The sequence below is a fragment of the Acanthisitta chloris genome, unplaced genomic scaffold, assembly GCF_000695815.1.
Source record: "Acanthisitta chloris isolate BGI_N310 unplaced genomic scaffold, ASM69581v1 scaffold29551, whole genome shotgun sequence".
Classification (NCBI taxonomy): domain Eukaryota; kingdom Metazoa; phylum Chordata; class Aves; order Passeriformes; family Acanthisittidae; genus Acanthisitta; species Acanthisitta chloris.
The window spans coordinates 1-18403 of record NW_008654912.1 but is presented as its reverse complement, the minus strand read 5'-3'; the positions used below and the strand labels follow the sequence as shown (position 1 = coordinate 18403).

At 40.4% G+C, this 18403-nt stretch overlaps 2 protein-coding genes across 3 annotated transcripts; one reads left to right on the top strand and one right to left on the bottom strand.

Annotated features, from left to right (window-relative positions):
* The first annotated feature begins 459 nt into the window (after positions 1–459).
* On the top strand, positions 460–11991 carry UGDH (UDP-glucose 6-dehydrogenase). Of its 2 annotated transcripts, XM_009083721.1 has the most exons (11): positions 460–623; positions 3192–3293; positions 4640–4840; positions 4931–5128; positions 5618–5765; positions 7086–7180; positions 8010–8140; positions 8824–8957; positions 9951–10042; positions 10132–10242; positions 11683–11991. In XM_009083721.1, the coding sequence occupies exons 1-11, from the start codon at positions 462–464 to the stop codon at positions 11791–11793; spliced, it is 1485 nt and encodes a 494-aa protein (XP_009081969.1). In that variant the 5' UTR covers positions 460–461; the 3' UTR covers positions 11794–11991. The 2 variants fall into 2 exon arrangements, with proteins under 2 accessions (XP_009081969.1, XP_009081970.1); XM_009083722.1 differs by lacking the exon at positions 4640–4840 and having other exon boundaries at positions 462–623.
* A 3885-nt stretch (positions 11992–15876) lies between these two features.
* On the bottom strand, positions 15877–18226 carry LOC103810803 (lipoyl synthase, mitochondrial-like; the record flags this gene model as incomplete). The annotated part of the gene is made up of 4 exons (XM_009083723.1): positions 15877–16059; positions 16929–17040; positions 17782–17852; positions 18081–18226. Coding segments are annotated over 4 exons (382 nt in total), but the record flags the coding sequence as incomplete, so codon positions are not given.
* Between the last annotated feature and the right edge of the window lie 177 nt (positions 18227–18403).

Here is an 18403-nt window from a genome sequence, read left to right as displayed (position 1 = left end):
TCCACCACCTCCCTGGGCAGCACATTCCAATGTCTGAGCACTCTCTCTGTAAAAAATCTCTTCCTAATAGCCAACCTAACCCTCCCCTGGCAGAGCTTGAGGCTGTGCCCTCTTGTCCTGCTGCTGTTGCCTGGGAGAAGAGACCAACCCCCACCTGACTCCAACCTCCTGTCAGGGAGTTGCAGAGGGTGAGAAGGTCTCCCCTGAGCCTCCTCTTCTCCAGGCTGAACACCCCCAGCTCCCTCAGCCTCTCCTCATGGCACTTGTGCTCCAGTCCCTTCACCAGCCTCGTTGCTCTGCTCTGGACCTGCTCCAGCCCCTCAATGTCCCTCCTGCACTGGAGGGCCCAGAACTGAGAACAGTTCTCAAGGTGTGCTCTTTGATTTCCTTGTATTATCGACCAGGATGTTAATTGATAACTCTTGATTTTCCTTTCCTTTCTCCTCTTTACCAGAGCAATCATGTTTGAGATTAAGAAGATTTGCTGCATTGGTGCTGGTTATGTTGGTGGGCCAACCTGTAGTGTTATTGCACAAATGTGTCCCAATATCCAAGTGACTGTGGTGGATGTCAACGAGGCCAGAATCAATGCCTGGAATTCAGATACACTCCCCATCTACGAGGTAAATGTTGCTGTTGTCTCTTCTTCCAGCCACTGTTGCATTTGCTTCCTTCCTGCCACATGGCATTACCCCACAGCTCACTCCTGAGCTGTGTCAAGCTGAGCACAGTGATGTCCTTCAGAAAGGAGTGTTCTGGAACAGCTGCTTGTCACTGCTGCTCATTAGCCAGATTTTTTGCAATACCTCAATGTGGCTGATGCAGGCAGCTATTAATGATTATATGAAGGGCCTAGTAAGGAAAAGTGTGATTCTTTATATAGTGAATTGTGCTAAATCATGCTGACTTTCTTTTGGGACCCAGTTTAGTAATGATGTAGTCCTCCTGCTCAGTTTCAGGTGTTACCTGCTGTGTTGTAGCACAATGTGAATGTGTAATACTGAGTGGTAAGCTTGATTCCCATTCTGAATACTGCCAAAATCCCATCTATGCTGCCCAACTTCAGCTGTGTTGAAAGATGGGGACAGTCATGTTCCTGATTCACTTTTACCATAAACCTTCAATCTGGCCTAGGAACGCAAAGCCAAATAAAAATATCTTTTGAATGTATCACACTGTCACTCCTTCATTACAGAATTACTTCAAGCTGAAAATAGATAAAGCATTTTTCTAAATTTGCTTCTCTTAGCACTTCTCATTTTCTACTTCTTATCACCCTGAAAGAATAGATCCTTTTTCCTCTATTTTTTCATGAGATATAGTTTTTATAGATTTGAGTTCTTTAATAGGAGTGAAAACTTATCCTCACTTGCCTCCCAAACACTCGGCATCTGCCTGGTACTAACAGTTAGTCTTTTGCTGTAAAAAGTCTCCTGGGTCCTGTCTTCGCTGTAACACTAATGCAGTTTTTTTTCTCCTCTTAAAACCAAAGCTACACTGTGATTGAGTGAAGATGAATAGATCTCCTTTGTCATACAGATTCAAAGGAAAAGGTGTATAATGCTCAGATTAACACGTGAGGTATGAATAAAGGTTATGAAAACAAGTAATTTGTTTTCTGTAAACACTTAGACTGAATAAGCTACAGGAGAGCTAGTCTTGGCATGTTGTTTTTTTAAAAAGCCCCAAACTCGCAACATCTGTTTCCTGGAATGGTGTCCTTTGCTTCCAAAAATGTACAAAAACTGCCAAGCATTAGTTCAGACAGTTGTAAAACTGAATCATTGCACAATGAGGCTTTTGTATGTTTTTGGTTTGGGTTGTTGCTTTTGGGTGTCATAAACTGTCTCTTGGGCTGCCTTTCGTTTAATTCCCAGTAAGACCATAGTTAGAACATTTGGTGGGTTGTAACACATGTTATTTTGCCTGTTCTGACCTTTGTTTTCCTTTTAAGCAGGTATTTTATATAAAATGAGACAGTAAAAATGTCTTGCATAAGAAAGTTTCTGCTTTGTTTTCTTCTCTCCATCCAGTGAACCTTTGGCCTTCTGGCACTTAGTCAAATATCTAATCTCATGACAGGTGTCTCCAGTTGGAGATTTGATTGCCAGGTGAAAGTGCATGACTGTGTTTTCAAACCAAAAGTAAAGGCTTCTTTTATCTGTGACAGCTAATCCTAGTTAAATTTTTTTTAGACCATTCTAGTACAGAGGATTCCTCATGTACACAGGTCCTCCTGCTGCTCTTGTCTGAGTGGATGTGTTAAGGGAAGGAAAAGTGTCATGGCAAAGTATGTGTCTCTGGAAAGAATCTCATCATATTATGGCTGTGATTCTTCCATGCTGTAGGTGTGGTGCCATGATAAGCTTAATATGGCCCAAAGATGGGTGGTCTTAGAATCATAGAGTCATCAAGGTTGGAGGAGACCTCTAAGATCATCAAGTCCAACTGTTAACCTGCCACTCCACTATAACCCCTAAACCACATCTTCTAGCTCCAAATCCAGAAACCTCTTAAACTTCCAGGGATGGTGATTCCACCACCTCCCTGGGCAACCTATTCCAGTGCCTGACCACACTAACAGTGAAAAATATTTTCCCAATATGATTTTTTAATCTTCTGTGTGTCTCTGCTGCCTGTCTTTCACTGGGTCTGGGCTGGCTGATTTGGTGGAAGACTTCTTCTTCCCCTTCTTTAGGGGTTTATTTTTTGTGCTGAATCAATTTTAGATCTGATGTTGGTACGATCATGGAATGTGTAGCTGAGGGAAAGGGAAAACTGGGATTACCTCTTTTGTTTGCATCTAGGGAATGTTGTAACACTTTGCTTCTTGAGTCTACTTAATTTCACTCTACAGCTATTTCTATAATTGTTGCTCATGGTAACAGAATTCAGCATGGGAATAACCAGTGTCTAAAAATCTGGTTGTGCCAATAACAGTTCAGTGTGGCTGAAGGTTTAAAGACAGCTTTTGGAGTCTTTTGGATAAGAAAGGGCCTCACTCTTCTCACTGTGTAAATCTACAGAGGTTTTACTTCTGACAGACTGAAAACATTGCACTGAGTGGGGGAGAAAAAAGGAAAGTCTTTCTGTATCTGTAATTATATGCCATTTATTTGAGCATACAGTTTGCTGTTCTTCTAATGGTATTAACCTTAACTGCTGTTTCTCTGCTTGGTTTTTTTTTTCAGCCAGGGTTAAAAGAAGTGGTAGAATCATGTCGTGGAAGAAACCTCTTCTTTTCCACCAGTATTGATGATGCCATTAGAGAAGCTGATCTTGTATTTATTTCTGTAAGTTTAGGAGGAGAAGGTGGTTGTTTGTCTTTTTTTTTTTCTTTATCAAATCAATATGTTCCTGTTTTAGGAAGATGCCCTTGTTTTGTTATGTAGATTCAGTTAGCAATGTCATGTCACTGTCACAGATTTCTCCTTGTCTTTCTGTCTGCTGTGGGAAAAGTGTTAAGTAAGCTTCCTGTTTTGTTTTGTTTCCTTACAGCCAGTAGCACGTTTGACAAATGAACAGGTTCTAAGTCAAAGTGATCATGTTGATGTTTAACTTGGTTAGGTGTGTCAGGTCTCAGAGCAGAATGTATTGCAGATCTGTCATTGCCGTGCACTACTGAAATCTGTGGGACCTTAGTAATACCTGATAAAGTTCCTAGATAGTGATGCAAAATCATATGCTGGTTATTGGCTTACAAAGATGACTTATTTCTGGAAGCTTTTAAAAAACAGTGTATTAGTGGAAGATGGGATGGCTTTAGTATTTCAAAGCTGTTACACCACTAGAGAGAGGATCCAGTCAAATATGAACAGTGTGACTTTCTGTAATCTAGAAGGTTGTTCTATGCAGAATCCAAAAGAACTGATTGCTGTTTGGCTTGGTAGGCCACATTTGAGGGCTTTTTTGTTACTGAAGTCCTTTATTCTTGAGAGCTCCTCTTTGTTGGAGCACTGTAGTACAGAGCTCTCTCTGATGGTATTTTTCTCCATTCATCAAGTCTACAATGAATGCTACGTGGCTGGATGACTGCCACTAATACAGCCCATGTAGTGCCACCTGTCCCTGGCTTAAAACATGCTGTCGTGTTTGACAAGTTGTTGCAATTTCTTCTTTCAGTTTGTAATGAACGGGACCCTCTGTCTTAACCTAAACGACGTGTGTTCCCTCATGTTGCCTTTTCCTGAGTACTTGAGTATAGCAGTTTTTATCAGCTCTATATTTTGGTTTCACAGCAAAGTGAGTTTAAGCTGCAAGATTCTTGTGTGAACCTCCACACTCCTCATGTGGGACAGGTAACAAAAGGAGGCTGGCTGTAATCATGAAGAAATGGCTAGTGTTTCCAGAATAAGGACTATGTTTCACCCAAGCCTTCAGAGCTGCTGGGAATTGCTCTTGTTTAAATCCTTGAAATCTTGATTAGAGGCCAATGAGCTTTCTTTGGAAGACAAAATGGGTAATTGAGAAAGCTAATAGCTGTTCATCTGATATGGTAACTAGAATAATTCGAGGGTAGAAGCATTTTCCTTCCTCTGGGAAGGGAAATGTCTGTCAGTCTTAAGAGTTTCACCTTGCCTTTTCACACAAGAGGTACCGACCTGTAACATTCGTTCCCCTTTCATGTATTTGTAATTAGGTCAATACTCCAACAAAGACCTATGGGATGGGAAAAGGCCGAGCAGCTGATCTGAAATACATTGAAGCTTGTGCTAGGAGAATTGTACAGAATTCAAACGGTTATAAAATTGTCACTGAGAAGAGCACAGTTCCAGTGCGTGCTGCAGAGAGCATTCGCAGAATATTTGATGCTAATACTAAGCCTAACTTGGATTTGCAGGTAAACATAATCTTTTGAGTTGTGTATTTAAAGGCTGGTGGTTGCTTTTGGGTTTTACTCATTGTTCTTTTTTTTTTTCTGTGCCTGCAGGTGCTATCTAACCCAGAATTCCTTGCAGAAGGAACAGCCATCAAGGACCTGAAGAACCCAGACAGAGTGCTTATTGGTGGAGATGACTCTCCAGAGGGACAGAAAGCTGTCCGTGCTCTTTGTGCTGTGTATGAGCACTGGGTGCCCAAAGAAAAAATCCTCACAACCAACACGTGGTCATCAGAACTTTCTAAACTGGTTTGTGTTACTGCTGTTGTCTGCAATGAGCAAAGGGTGCAAGTGAGACAAAGCTCAGAAGCAGAATTTCCCTGGCACTGAGTGATGCAGCTAGGAAAGACAGATGAGGCTGGGAGGACCCAGTATGTATGTCAAAGGATATGAATCTTTTCCAGTTGTCTCAGCTGAGCTAATAGATGATATCAACTTTCCACAAAGTCCTTTTCTCACTTCTATTGCTGTGTTATTCATTACTAAGAGTAAACCTCTAGTGTTGCAGAAACTGATTACCATCATAAAATGGTTCAAACTCTGCAAGTTAAGAATTACATTGTTTTGCTTAGATCCCTTTCACTTGCATCTATGTATTAAACAAGTTATGTTGCCATTTTGTATCTCAAAAGTGTTGCATAGATACTAAAATAATCCTTTCAGTAGCAGCTCCCTTTGGTCTGTGGACATCTTGACTTTTGGAAAAATGGAGTTCTTGACTATGCTTTTTATTTACAGGCAGCTAATGCTTTCCTTGCCCAAAGAATCAGCAGCATCAACTCAATCAGTGCTCTGTGTGAAGCTACAGGAGCAGATGTTGAAGAAGTAGCAAGAGCTATTGGAACAGACCAAAGAATTGGAAATAAGTTTCTCAAAGCCAGTGTTGGTAAATGAAAAATTCCTTCTTTTTTATTTCCTAGGCTTCTGTTTAGTAGTGCAATAGGTCTACTAGTAATGTTTTGAAGTAAGCAGTCTGATACTGTAAAATGTTCTGCAGCATTGGAAATGTTTAATGTATGAAAATATTGCTATAGAATACTAGTATCAATGTGTTTTTCTGGTAAAATGTCTAGGACTAAGGTTGCTCTAGAGCCAGGCAGTCTGAAACTGGAGAGTTCAGAGTGCATGGTTTATCCTGCTCAGGATACTGCAAAGAAAAGCTGCAACCTTATTTTTCTGAATCAGCACTGATAATGGTGCTCCCCAAGATGTGTGCTCAGTTGTAACTGCTGCAGTTTCATTTGGGAGTTGCTGCCAGTGGCTTGAGGGAGGAGATGCCTCTAGGTCAGAATGTGTGATGGCAACTGTTAATTTGGAGACTGAATTCATTGGATCATTAAGGTTGGAAAAGACCTCCAAGATCATAAAATCCAACCTTTGACCTATCACCATCTTGTCAGCTAGAGCATAGCACTAAGTGCCTTATCCAGTCGTTTCATGATTAGATTTACTAGAGTAAAATGTGATAAAGTGGTGATTGGTACATCAGACTTTCAAACTTCAGAACAAGACTGAAGCCTATCTCTATGGCTACAGTCTTCATGCTACAAAAAGAAAGTGTGTCCTCAAAATCACCTTGTTAAATATAACCTATCCTAGGGTCTGTGCAAGAGTGAAAAATAGATCGCAAATACATGACCAAAATCCCTATTAGGTTGTTATAACACCTTCTACAATGTGTTGTTTCCGAGACTCTGCTTGCTGAGCAAAGTTCTGAGGGTCAAGGATCCCTCTAATTGTCTCAGCTCTCCCTTAGTCAATTGTGGTGATCTTTGGTTCTTGGTAATTATTAGGTATACATTTGGGGGTGGGGGAGGAAAGAACCTAATCTTAACACACTTGTTTTGAGAAGTATTAATCTAAATCTTGAGGTGGGGGAGAGCAAGCTCACAAGCTTGTCCACCTACTTGTAATAAAGCAGCTATGGGCTATCTTATCATACAAGTCCGTGAGTCTGGGTTTAAACTTTAATTCATTGACTTCAGTGAAACCTGAAGCAGATATTAAGTCTTCTGTAGCTGACAAAGTGAGTAGGTCCAGGAGTTGGATTTTGAGAGATTCTTAAGGTTTTTCATCTGCTAACAGTGAAATACTGGGAAAAATTATAATGCTGACTATGTCAATGATTACCAAAAACTACTTGATTCCAAAGATTGGGTTAGATCAGTACCTTAGTCACCTGTAAAATAACCATTGTCTCTTTCAGGGTTCGGAGGTAGCTGTTTTCAGAAGGATGTCTTGAATTTAGTGTACCTCTGTGAGGCACTGAACTTACCTGAGGTAGCTCGCTACTGGCAACAGGTACAAGATCCTCACCAAGTTTTTTTAAGAGAGTGGTTTCTTCAACTTTCAGGCATTGAGGTTTTAAGCATTGTCCACATATAATCAGTGTTCAGGTTCTAAGGAGCAAATACCTTAATGTTGATCACCTTTACATTTTAGGCCCCTCCATCTAACACTGACATTTGATACTTGGTGCTGAGGCTTTTTTTTTTTTTTTTTTTTTTTGATAAATTAAGTTGTCTGGATCAAATGGATGGGGAGGCTGTCTAGAAACACCAGTAGAAAACATGAAGTAGAACCATGTCTGGACTCCTGTCTTCCTCTTGCACTTGGATATCTCTGTCTACTATGAATTCAGAACTTGTGATATTTTCCTCAGGATTTTCTTTTGCAGTTCTGAAGCTACTCAGCAGAATTTGCTGTTCTTTGAAATAAGCATAATTGCTGTTGTTGCCCCATTTAGTTAGGAGTGGTTGGGAAGATGTAGATGCTCTCAGGCCTAGCACTGGAACTGTGTTCTGGGCAGAAGCATGGAAAGCAATAAGTTACAGATTTATTGGGTTTTTTTAAGAAAGCAACCTGCAAAACTCCTACCCTTTAAAGTAGATAATGCATGGATAGTATGTGTGTATGTGTATCTGTAGTCATTGAGTAAAATAGGATTTATGCAGAATTCGATACATTAACTAAATTTGTCTTTAGTTTACTTATGATACTGAGTAAAAATACTTAATCTTTTAAGCCTCTTGTTAAACTTATGTATGGGTAGCTTAGTTTGATTGTGAATAGAATCTGTTGCAGTTTGGACTGACTCCCTTGTGTCTCTTCCTGTCTTCTGTCATTTCAGGTAATAGACATGAATGACTACCAGAGAAGAAGATTTGCGTCCCGCATTATTGACAGCTTGTTCAATACTGTCACTGACAAGAAGATTGCTATTTTAGGGTTTGCATTCAAAAAGGATACTGGGGACACAAGGTGAGAGTGAGTTCAGTTGTCACCAGCTGCAGAGCTAACCCCCTGAGCTCAATTAGATCATAAGAATAACTCACATATGGGGCCCTGAATTTCTTGTGACTGAATTGGTTTGTGACAAGGATTAGTCTTTCTTATATGGGTGTGGCAATTGATTCTTGACTTCTGCAACATACCTGAATCATTCAGAAGCTCAAGCAGGTAACTCTAGCCCTTAGTAACTTGCATAAGCAAAGATAGATTTTGACAGAGTCCTCCCATTCTCTTCTGAAAAGAATGCAAACACTTTTGCAGCTGGTTCTAGACTGCTGCATGAAGCCCAAGTTCCAGCTTTGTTTCCTGAATGCAGTTAATTCTGTTTTCCTGGAAGGCTCAAACTTGATACAACTCTTCAAGTGCAGTTTGTGGGGAACACTTACCAGCTCGATGCCTTGTTAATTGTGGTCAAGAGGAGTCCTGTGGCTTAGTGTCTCTGTTGCATGATTCAGCAAGAGAGACACAAACTTGTTTTTCATATTAGTCTCCTTAGCATCCCTCAAGATTTCAGGCAGCTGTCATGGCTGCCACTAAGATGTTTAATGCAAAACTAGTATAAAAGCTCTGGCATTGCATATCATGATACTTGAAGACTTTCATTACTTAAAACTCGTCACCTGGTTCTTAAACTGATTGATTCTCTTCCCTAGAGAGTCATCCAGTATCTACATCAGCAAGTATTTGATGGATGAAGGAGCAAGGCTCCATATCTATGATCCTAAAGTACCTAAGGAACAAATCATCTTGGATCTCTCACATCCAGGTGTCTCTGAAGATAACCAAGGTAAGAATGCTCATGTAAAGCTTATTCCCCCTTCCCACCCTATTCCCAATAGACACAGGGTCTGTTTAAATATTACAAATTAATCTTCAGCATGGCACTGTTGTGCCGTTGGTTACACTTACTAGAAAATTGTCACAGCTCAGAGGATTACTCTAATTCTTCTCCCCTTCCCCATAGCTTTTATAGACAAATGTGAAGTCTGAACGATTGCATGTTTTTCTTGCCATAAATATTCATTTTATGCCAGGAATTTTCTCTCTGTATAATTAAGAGGAAGAGAAAGAAGAGTGTCCAGAATTAAGGAGACTAGTGTTGTTGTATGTATAATTAAGAGGAAGAGAAAGAAGACTGTCCAGAATAAGGAGACTAGTGTTGTTATGACAGTTCCTTTGTGGCCTGAGTCCTATCTTGTGTTCATTCTTTCTTGCATATCTGAAGTAGAAATCAAGAAGTAATTCTGTAATTCCCTTCCCTCATATCACTTCCAAATCAATTTGTTCCCTTAAATTCAAAAAGACTTTAATCATCTATGACTAGAAATTTCCTGGGGAGGGGCAGGGGATATTTGGGACCTCTGTTTCCTTACTGGTTAGGGGACATCTATGACTAGAAATTTCCTGGGGAGAGGCAGGGGATATTTGGGACTTCTGTTTCCTTACTGGTAAGGGGGGGAATGGAGTTGATGGATAGGGAGGATAGATGAGGCTTCTAGAAGAGAATCACTTCAAACATCTGCGTGCTCTGACTCTATTCAGATGCAGGTCCATACTGCTGTTATTCAAATGAGTAAAATCAAAGTGAAAAGTGTCTTGACAGAAAATACCTCTAGGTGAGTGTCTTGAAACTCTGTGATGGGGAAGGAAGGAGTCTCGTGCCAGAGTGATGCTGATGCTGTGTGCAGAATAAAACTTTATTTTCCTCCTGTTACAGTGTCTCGGTCAGAGTGATGCTGATGCTGTGTGCAGAAAAAACTTAATTTTCCTCCTGTTACAGTGTCTCGGCTGGTCACTATCAGTAAAGATCCCTATGAAGCCTGTGATGGAGCTCATGCCCTTGTAATTTGCACTGAATGGGACATGTTTAAGGTACATGTTATCTTTAATTTAAGCTAAAGAAAAAAAGAGGGAGTGTTACGCTACTTATTTATTCTGTCTGCTTTAATTACCCTTTCCAGGAGTTGGATTATGAACGCATTCATAAGAAAATGCTAAAGCCTGCGTTTATATTTGATGGTAGGAGAGTTCTGGATGACCTTCACAATGAGCTGCAAGTCATTGGCTTTCAGGTAATCAGCTGGGTGATGCTGCTGTTGTTTCTTTCCTGTTCTCTTCCCTCTTGCTCTCTCTTCAATGATTGAGTAGCAAGGGCTAAAAAAACCTTTTCAGGTGAGGATTTAAATGTAAGCCTGTCTGTACTTAAGTCTCTTCACTAGTGCTGTATTCCTCCATTGTCTTACTGCTTTCATAGGCTGATACTTAGTTAAAATTCAAGCTACATCAGACATTGCCATCAACATGTTTTGAGGGAAAAATCTACTCTGTGACAAGCAGGGATTGCAGAGTAAGCCTTGACTGAAGGGCTTGAAGCACTTTTGGCCCAGACAGAATTTGACTGGCTATCATCAACTGCTAAAACACAAATACATGGAAATACTGATATTAAAATCACCAAATCCCTGACTAATCTGATGGAAGCATCTCAGCCAGGCACAGTAAGAACAAAATCTATAAGCCAGATCAGATGATAAGTATTCCAGTCATATTTCATTCCATTTACTCCTGGGTACTGTGATTACTTGCATAATGGCTATAGGATTTCTCTCTTGATATTTTTTCCCTATTTAAGCTACAGTTGTTTACACTGTTTGTGAACTGGCTTGTAGAAATTGGTTTAACCAAGTCAGTCAAACTGTTGATGGGCAAATATGATGCACACAGCTCACCTGACTGTTTAAATAATTGTCTTCAGAGTTAATTGAGATGTCTTGTCTAGAATATGTTCATTGAAATTTGGTTTAAATAGTTGAAGTATTTTGTCTTTTGATGTTTTGCATCTGACCTGCATTACTTACAAGGAAAGCTGTAGCTTTCCTCTCTTTCTGAATGTCTGAACTGTTCTACTGGTTGATGTTTTGTCCTCTACAGCTCTGTCCTTATTAGTTTATGTTAGTTTGACCTAGAAATTAGGGGAACTTGTCTTGCTCTCTGACTTTTGCAGTACCCAGCATATATGTGTGTGTGTGTGTTGGCTTTGTTACATGCTCTCTCTCGTACAGTCTTGGCTGCCTTTAGCCTTACTGAGTTCTGTTGTTTCACAAACAACTTTAAGGAGGGGAAAAAGCTCTTCCTATCCTAATTTAGTATAAATTTTAAAGAAAAGGAGTCTGAACTCACATTTTATGAATACTCCCACCTTTTATGGTGTTTGTATTGGTAGTCCTATGAAAGCTGAGGCAGATGAATGTTTCTTAGCAATATTTTTTAAAGCAAGATGTGGCGTTAAATAGGCAAAACAGGCACCTGCTAAAGGCTGGATGTTTGAGGGGTTTTAAACAATCTCTGTGCAACTCCAGTCACAGAAACTGTTCCTGGGCTTTGTGGCTTGTGTTGTTCTTGTGTTCATGAAATGTGGTCATGGTCCTGGGTTTAATTTCTAGATTCCTCATAAGCTGACACGATTATGTTAGCTTGCCACACTCACTTGTTAAATGTGTTTTCTCTTTCAGATTGAAACAATTGGGAAGAAGGTGTCAGCCAAAAGAATTCCTTTTGCTTCCTCATGTGAAATTCCTAAGTTCAGCCTGCAGGACCCACCTGTCAAAAAGCCTAGAGTATAAGGTTTCATAGGTATTGAAGGAATTCTGTGGATCTTCTTAGTGATAATAACTGTAAGCCTATGCTTTTTTTAAGGAAATATATTTTTCATAAAGTAAACCAATTTTACACTAGAAATGGTACCTGGTACATGTGAATTCAGTCTATTTTCAAATCTCTATTTTTATAGCAATTTTTTTTTGGTTACTGAGGATGGTACAGACCTGTTTTTAATAATGAATCATCTTTTATGTGTAAAAGTTACCTTCAAACTGCAGACTTCTGCTTCCAGAGATGTTCCCTAACAGCACTTTACATGTTCTGAGTGATATGAAGGCAAAAGAAATGGAGTATCTCTTTACCTTAGTAGAGTGATGGACTGTGATCAAGAAGTTTGGTCTCACCGATTTCTCATTTTTTTCTCTTGGGGTGATTCTCTGCCTAGTTAAATACTTGCTCTAAGTGGCATTGAAGTCAAAAGATAAGTTCTAAGTCAGTTGTTGAGGCTTTAGGTCCAGTCCTAAAGCAGAACTGACTGCAACAATAGTGCCCCAATCCTGGCTGGGATCACTTGGTGCTGGTGCAGCCTAAACTGCATCTGTTGGGAGCTCGGGTAGTTCTGCAGGCATCGATCATGTACCTGGTGACAGTGGACCAGCAGCTCTGAACTGATCCACTGGCAGATCTTCACTTTTGATTCTTTGGTTGTTTTGCCTACATTCCATGTGCAGCCACATAAATTATTGATTTAATCCGATTGCTGGGGCAAGTATTTCCTAATTTGCAGCAACACAAGCTGTCGTCAGCAGAGGAGCATTCTGCTTGTTTGAACATGGAACTTGAGCAGAATGACCTTAATTTGGTGTCAGTCTGAGTAGAAAGCAATTATTGGTGTTAATGTTACCTGATGGTGATCTTTTTCCTTTCTTCTGCTTATATACTTCATCTGAAAGCAGCTTTTTAAAAACGAATCTACAGAAAGTTGTTCCCTGCTATGAAGAAAGTGTTAAAAATAAATTCAGCCCTGTAAGTTAGTCAGCTTGCTACCTCATTTAATTAACAGGAATGAATCCTTACTATGTTATCTTGATATTTTTGCCTTTACTGTTACTTTATTTCTACTTGTTTTTATTCTCAATTGGCCAGTGCTATTAAAATCCTTGAGATGACAGTGTTCGTGTTTGGCTTGTTGGTATCATGTTGGTTGTGAAATGGAGGGGAGGATAGAAAAGGATAACCATGAACAGGTTTCAGACTAGAAGGCATAGATGTCTTAGTGGAATAGTGTTGGGATGTTAGGGAATTGTCCTGTAACTGGTAACATAATACCCTCTGAATGTGTTTTCAAGTATGTGTGTTTTCAAATATGCTTTATCAATCAAATTCATGACTTGCTCTTGTCATTTCAAGCTGAGAATGTCTATTGCAAGTTGAATATCTGCAATAAGTTGCCATGTGTTGTAGTAAAGGAGCATAAATACTTGAGAACTTCTTTTTAAATGAAGGGGATGCTAATGTTAATTATTGATCCAAGCAGGGAAAATTTAAAACTGTTCACTTCAGCTCTGCTGATTTAACTGTTAACCAAAAGACTCGAAGTCACTGGAAGATGCCATAATTCTCTATGCATAACATTCAATTACACTTCACACAGTGTAGCAGATGGAAATAGTGATGCTAAGAAAGATAATTCATTCTTTTAAAGAGTCTGTGTCAACTTGAAATCCCATCCCCAAAACTCAGTTTAATGTTTTCCTGATTGGGAGGATGATTAATGTTTCTTAAAATATTTTATGGTTGCTTTGTGAAACAAACTGACAGAATGATGATTGACATACAGAAAGAAAATGTCACTAAACGTGAAACTTCATCAGAAACAGAACTGAGAATCATGAAACCTGTCCTGATTTACAAGGAGGAGGTTTGTGGGAGTTTGGGGCTTTAACATAGTTATGGAAAAACTGAATGGGCCATAGGGAAGTAAGATGGCTGTAAAAGCAGGAATTTGTAACTAGGAAAATAATTTTAGGGGCTGTTCTCAAACCTTGTTAAGAAAATCCAAGCAGAGACCCCTCCCATCTATGAAGTCAGTGTGACTGCTTTCCTTAGAAACCAGAGCAAAATATGTAGCTAGAAAACAGCTTATGTAGCTTCTGAAACTTGGTACCAGCTGGCAGACAGTTGGGTAAGAGCAAATCATCTTCTGAACCACCCAGCAGCAATTCATAAGAGAATTCTAACATGAAATAACATTGTGTTTCAGGAACCATTATTCCTCTCACTGCCAAGAAGTCACAGAAAAGTACTGTGCAATGTTCTCTTGTTCCAGTTTGGTAATAGCTGTATGGCTCAGAATAGCTTTCTCTATATTTCTGCTATTGATGTGCTGAAAGAGCAGTAACTTGGCAGAAGCTACAGTCATATTATGTTAAATCTGCTCTGTAGGCAAGTCAAAACCATTATTTACAGTAGGACCTCTAATAAAGGCTGGCAGCTGTTAAATGTGTGGGTATCCTGGGGCTGATTCTGCACTGTTCCCTCTGCTGCTGTGCATTTCCTTACCATAGCTGATAACCTTCCCCTGCTCTGGTCAGTGTCCTGCAGTTGCAGCAGGGCACTGTTGGCTCAAAGTATACATCATCTTTCCAAGAATTTTTAATTTAAATTTATTAATATTGTGTATTAAAAAAAAGCAGCCTTGCCTTTCTCTCTGCCTTTACAAAGCAGAGAGAGCACTTAAGACTTTTTCTTTGCTCTTCCCCTTTGCTCCTCATGGCTCAGGTTTCTCTTCCCTGTTGAATTAGTACATTCCTTCCAGATTAAAGTAATTTGTCTTCATAATGCTTTAACACTGCTCTACTTCATTTTGTGAAGTGTGAGTTGTGCACCACAGTGGTGTAATCTTAATGTTCTTAGCAAGTTTCTCCTATAAATTAGCTTGTTAATTAGCTGTCTTGCTGAGTTGGTGGTGGCTGAAGGGTCCACTCCTCTCCTTCATACAGACTACAGCAGTTTAGAAAAGCACTGGAGCCAACCATAGCACTACCTGCATAATCAGAGTTTGGGAGCAGATAGCAAATTCCTAGAATGTTTCCTAAATAACATGAAGATAAAATCAGTTTAAAAATTATATCTAATGGCCAGAGCTGACAACTGAGAATCATTAGGGAAAGTTGACCATCAGTATCCTTTCTGTGAAGAGAAGCATCTCCAGCTGCCACTACACCATAAGCTGTGGTTTTATTCCTGCTTGAGCTTAGTATGGTACAGAAGGACTTCATGTTTCACCCGTGATACACTTTGCATTCAGATTCAGCAGCCAGACCCATCAAACACAAACACTGTGCCCCAACACTGGGTTTTTATTTTCCTTTAATGCCAGGACAATACCCATGGAAGAGCAGCACAGAACAGCAGCAGTTCTCCGTGCCCAATACCGAAGCAGCACCTGTGCAGCTCACTGGGGTCTGTTACAGCCATGCACCAAATCAGGGGTGGCTCTATTTATGCTCTTACACCAACTCGGATTTTACAGATAGTTTAAATTAAATGGTATCTACACAAGGTTAATTGTCTTGCCACAAAGGACTCTTGCTTTCTTCAGCTTGATACCTTATGTTTACCAAGGCTCATACTTTGACACAAGCAAGCATGGGAAAAGCTTTAGCTATCAGAATGGCACAGCTCATTTTCTCAAGATGCAAGTAAGAAATACCATCTCTTGAAGGAGTATTACCATACTTTCTCTGGTGTGATTCAAGATACCCTAATTTGGTCCATTGTCATGTACAAAATCTCTGTTTAGAACTCCCATAGCCTCCAGAGCCCCTGCAAGTTTGTGTTACATCACAGTAAGACACACCAAAGTATCAATACCTTTCAAATGACCATCAGCACCCTCACAAGTATTAACTTGCAGCAATACTGACGGCAGTATCAAGCCTTAAATCTGTCTGATCTTTGTTTCCAGCTTACATTTATTTCTTTCACCTCAGTTCCATCACTCCTTCAAAATCGGTTCTATCCTCTGTCTCTTTGCTGAACACTAGAAGTACTCTGCAGTTGTAGAAATGAGGTAAAACAATGTGTTTTGGTGAGAGAGAAGTGTTCTGGAACGATAGTAAGTATATTCATATATCCACCATCTGCTCTTCTGCGTTTCTGGAACTGAGTATAATTATGTGCTGAAAAAAGGATCCTTAAAACTGGCTGCTTTAAATAGGTTCACTCTCATTTTCAGATGGCCTTTGTCTTTCTTTTTTCTACTAAGTTCTTCAAGAAGAATTCACCTAATTAAAGGGAAAGAAGAACCAAAATGATTTGTAGGTATTTCAGTAAAGTAAGGCAAAACAGTACACACATCCTCATTTAACATGAGGGCTCTGTTCTACCCTACAATTGTGCTTACAGTACCCTATGGTAATTCAGTTCTACACAGCACTTCCAACACAAACAGCAGAGCTCTAACAACCCCAAGCCATAACCCAACAACCCCTCCAGTTCCAAAATCCTGATTTTCCTCAAGTCCAATTTTATGAAATAGCTCTGCTGCTTTGAGCTTCCCAACAGGCAAAAGTGAATTGATTTAATTAAAAATTAATTCCTATTTCATAAAGTCTCAGCAAGTTACAGTGAAACCTGCTATAAATCTTGTTTGAGCTGGCACTCAGAAGCACAGTGCCCTGTCTGAGTCTTCTCTGCTTAGAAAAAATGGCACAATAGTGCCATTAATACCAGCTGATGCTTCATACCGTGCTGCCATAGGTGTGTCTAACTATTTCTGAGGCACTGTAAATAAATTCTGCCTAAAGCAACAACATTGCACTACAACCAGCCAAGAGCCCCATTAAACCCAGAAGCATCCAAGAGGCAGAATGTAAAGGAAAACTTGTGAATTGGGTACCTTTTATCCTGCCCCATGCATTAAGTATTGTACAAAATAGGTTTGGCAAAAAAATTAGCTGAAGCAGCACAGCAATTGTACAAGCACTAATTACTGTCACACTGATGCATTAAGATGATCTATAGGAGATTGTTTAAACATTACAATGAGATGTCCTTGAGCTGAGGTGAGTTTTGTAGCACATTACCTCACCATTTTAATTTTATGCAATGGAATGTTGGGTGCTGAAGGATCTGAAGCCTTTCAGTCACTTACCTGCTTTGTAGGAGGAACGCACCAAAGGTCCACTAGCAGTGTAATGGAATCCAAGATCATTTCCTACTTTTTCCCAGTACTTAAATTTTTCAGGAGTTATGTACTCCTCAACCTGCGTTGAAAAGAATTCATTTTGATCAGGTGTTAGTGCAAAGGAAATGGCTGTACTGATCATACAGTGAAACAAAACACATATCACAGGTTTGAAATGTTTCACTGCAAAACTTTCAGCAGTCAAGTCACAAACTGCATTTTCTCTCTGTTTTCTACCCAAAGAAAGCATTTTGTTTGCTTGTCATATTTAGCTGTAAAGTTTAGAATTTAATTTCTAGTTGTTGCTTTATCATTTTCTTCACTCTGTTTCTGAATGGCCCTTTGGAGCAAGCCATTTTTTGGGTCCAAGTGAATAAACAACCACAATAGTCCTACAAATCCCTTCACTAACAGTTACTACAGTGAAACACAATAACAGAACAGAGAGTGAAGCTCTGGGCAGGTCACAGAAGCAGAAAATGGTAATTTCCCCAGCTGAACTGGCACTGTTGAGGGAGAGCCTATGAGACACTGAAGGATGAGCCATTATGCTGGAGACATACACTGAAGCTCTTGTTTTCCAGAACCATTCCTCAGCTCCAGCTGTGCCCCCTGCTAACAGCAGAAACTAGCACTGGAAAGTCTGCAGAAGATGGAAGAGGATAGATGGCTGAGGTCATTTTTAGTGAAGAGTCCCTAACAGATGAACATAATCAAGCTAAACAGGGATGGAAATTTCCCCCCACATCTGCAGCTAGGATAAGGATGACTGTGCAAGGTACAGACCACGATGCTGCATGTAAGTTAAAGGCACTTTTACCTTCAGGTGACGTTTTGTCGGTTGCATGTACTGTCCCAGGGTCAAACAATCTACATCTGCTTCCCGCAATACTGTGAGAACAAAATTCCTTGTCAGTGGCAGAAGGATCACAGGGGATGTCCAAATCTGAACCAGGGTCACTCAGCACCCTGTGGGGGTTACATTCTGAACCTGCCTTATGAGCATTTCCTGCACCAGCAAACTCACTCGCACGTAGAGGCAAAGATGCTTACAACTGTTTTCCAGCACAATACAGTTTACACCTATGAATTTTTGCACGTATTTCAATACCAACTTACATTTCATCGTGGAATACACTTGTTCATCTGTCTCCCCCAGCCCCAGCATGATGGAGGTTTTGGAGATGATGCCGGGCTGGACCTCCTTGGCGTGCTGCAGCACACGGACTGACTGCTCAAAGTTGGCTCGGGGGTCACGGACCTTCCTGCGCGCGTGGTGTGGTGTTTGTTGTCAGCACGAGGGAAACAGCACAGGAGGAGTCAGAGACAATCCCCGCGCAGCTCCCGCGGGTGCTCTCTGCGGGCGGGCACGGCGCGGCGGGGCAGGCTAGCAGCATGTGGCGACAGGCATCCCGTCCCTCCCCATCCCTCTCCGTCCCTCC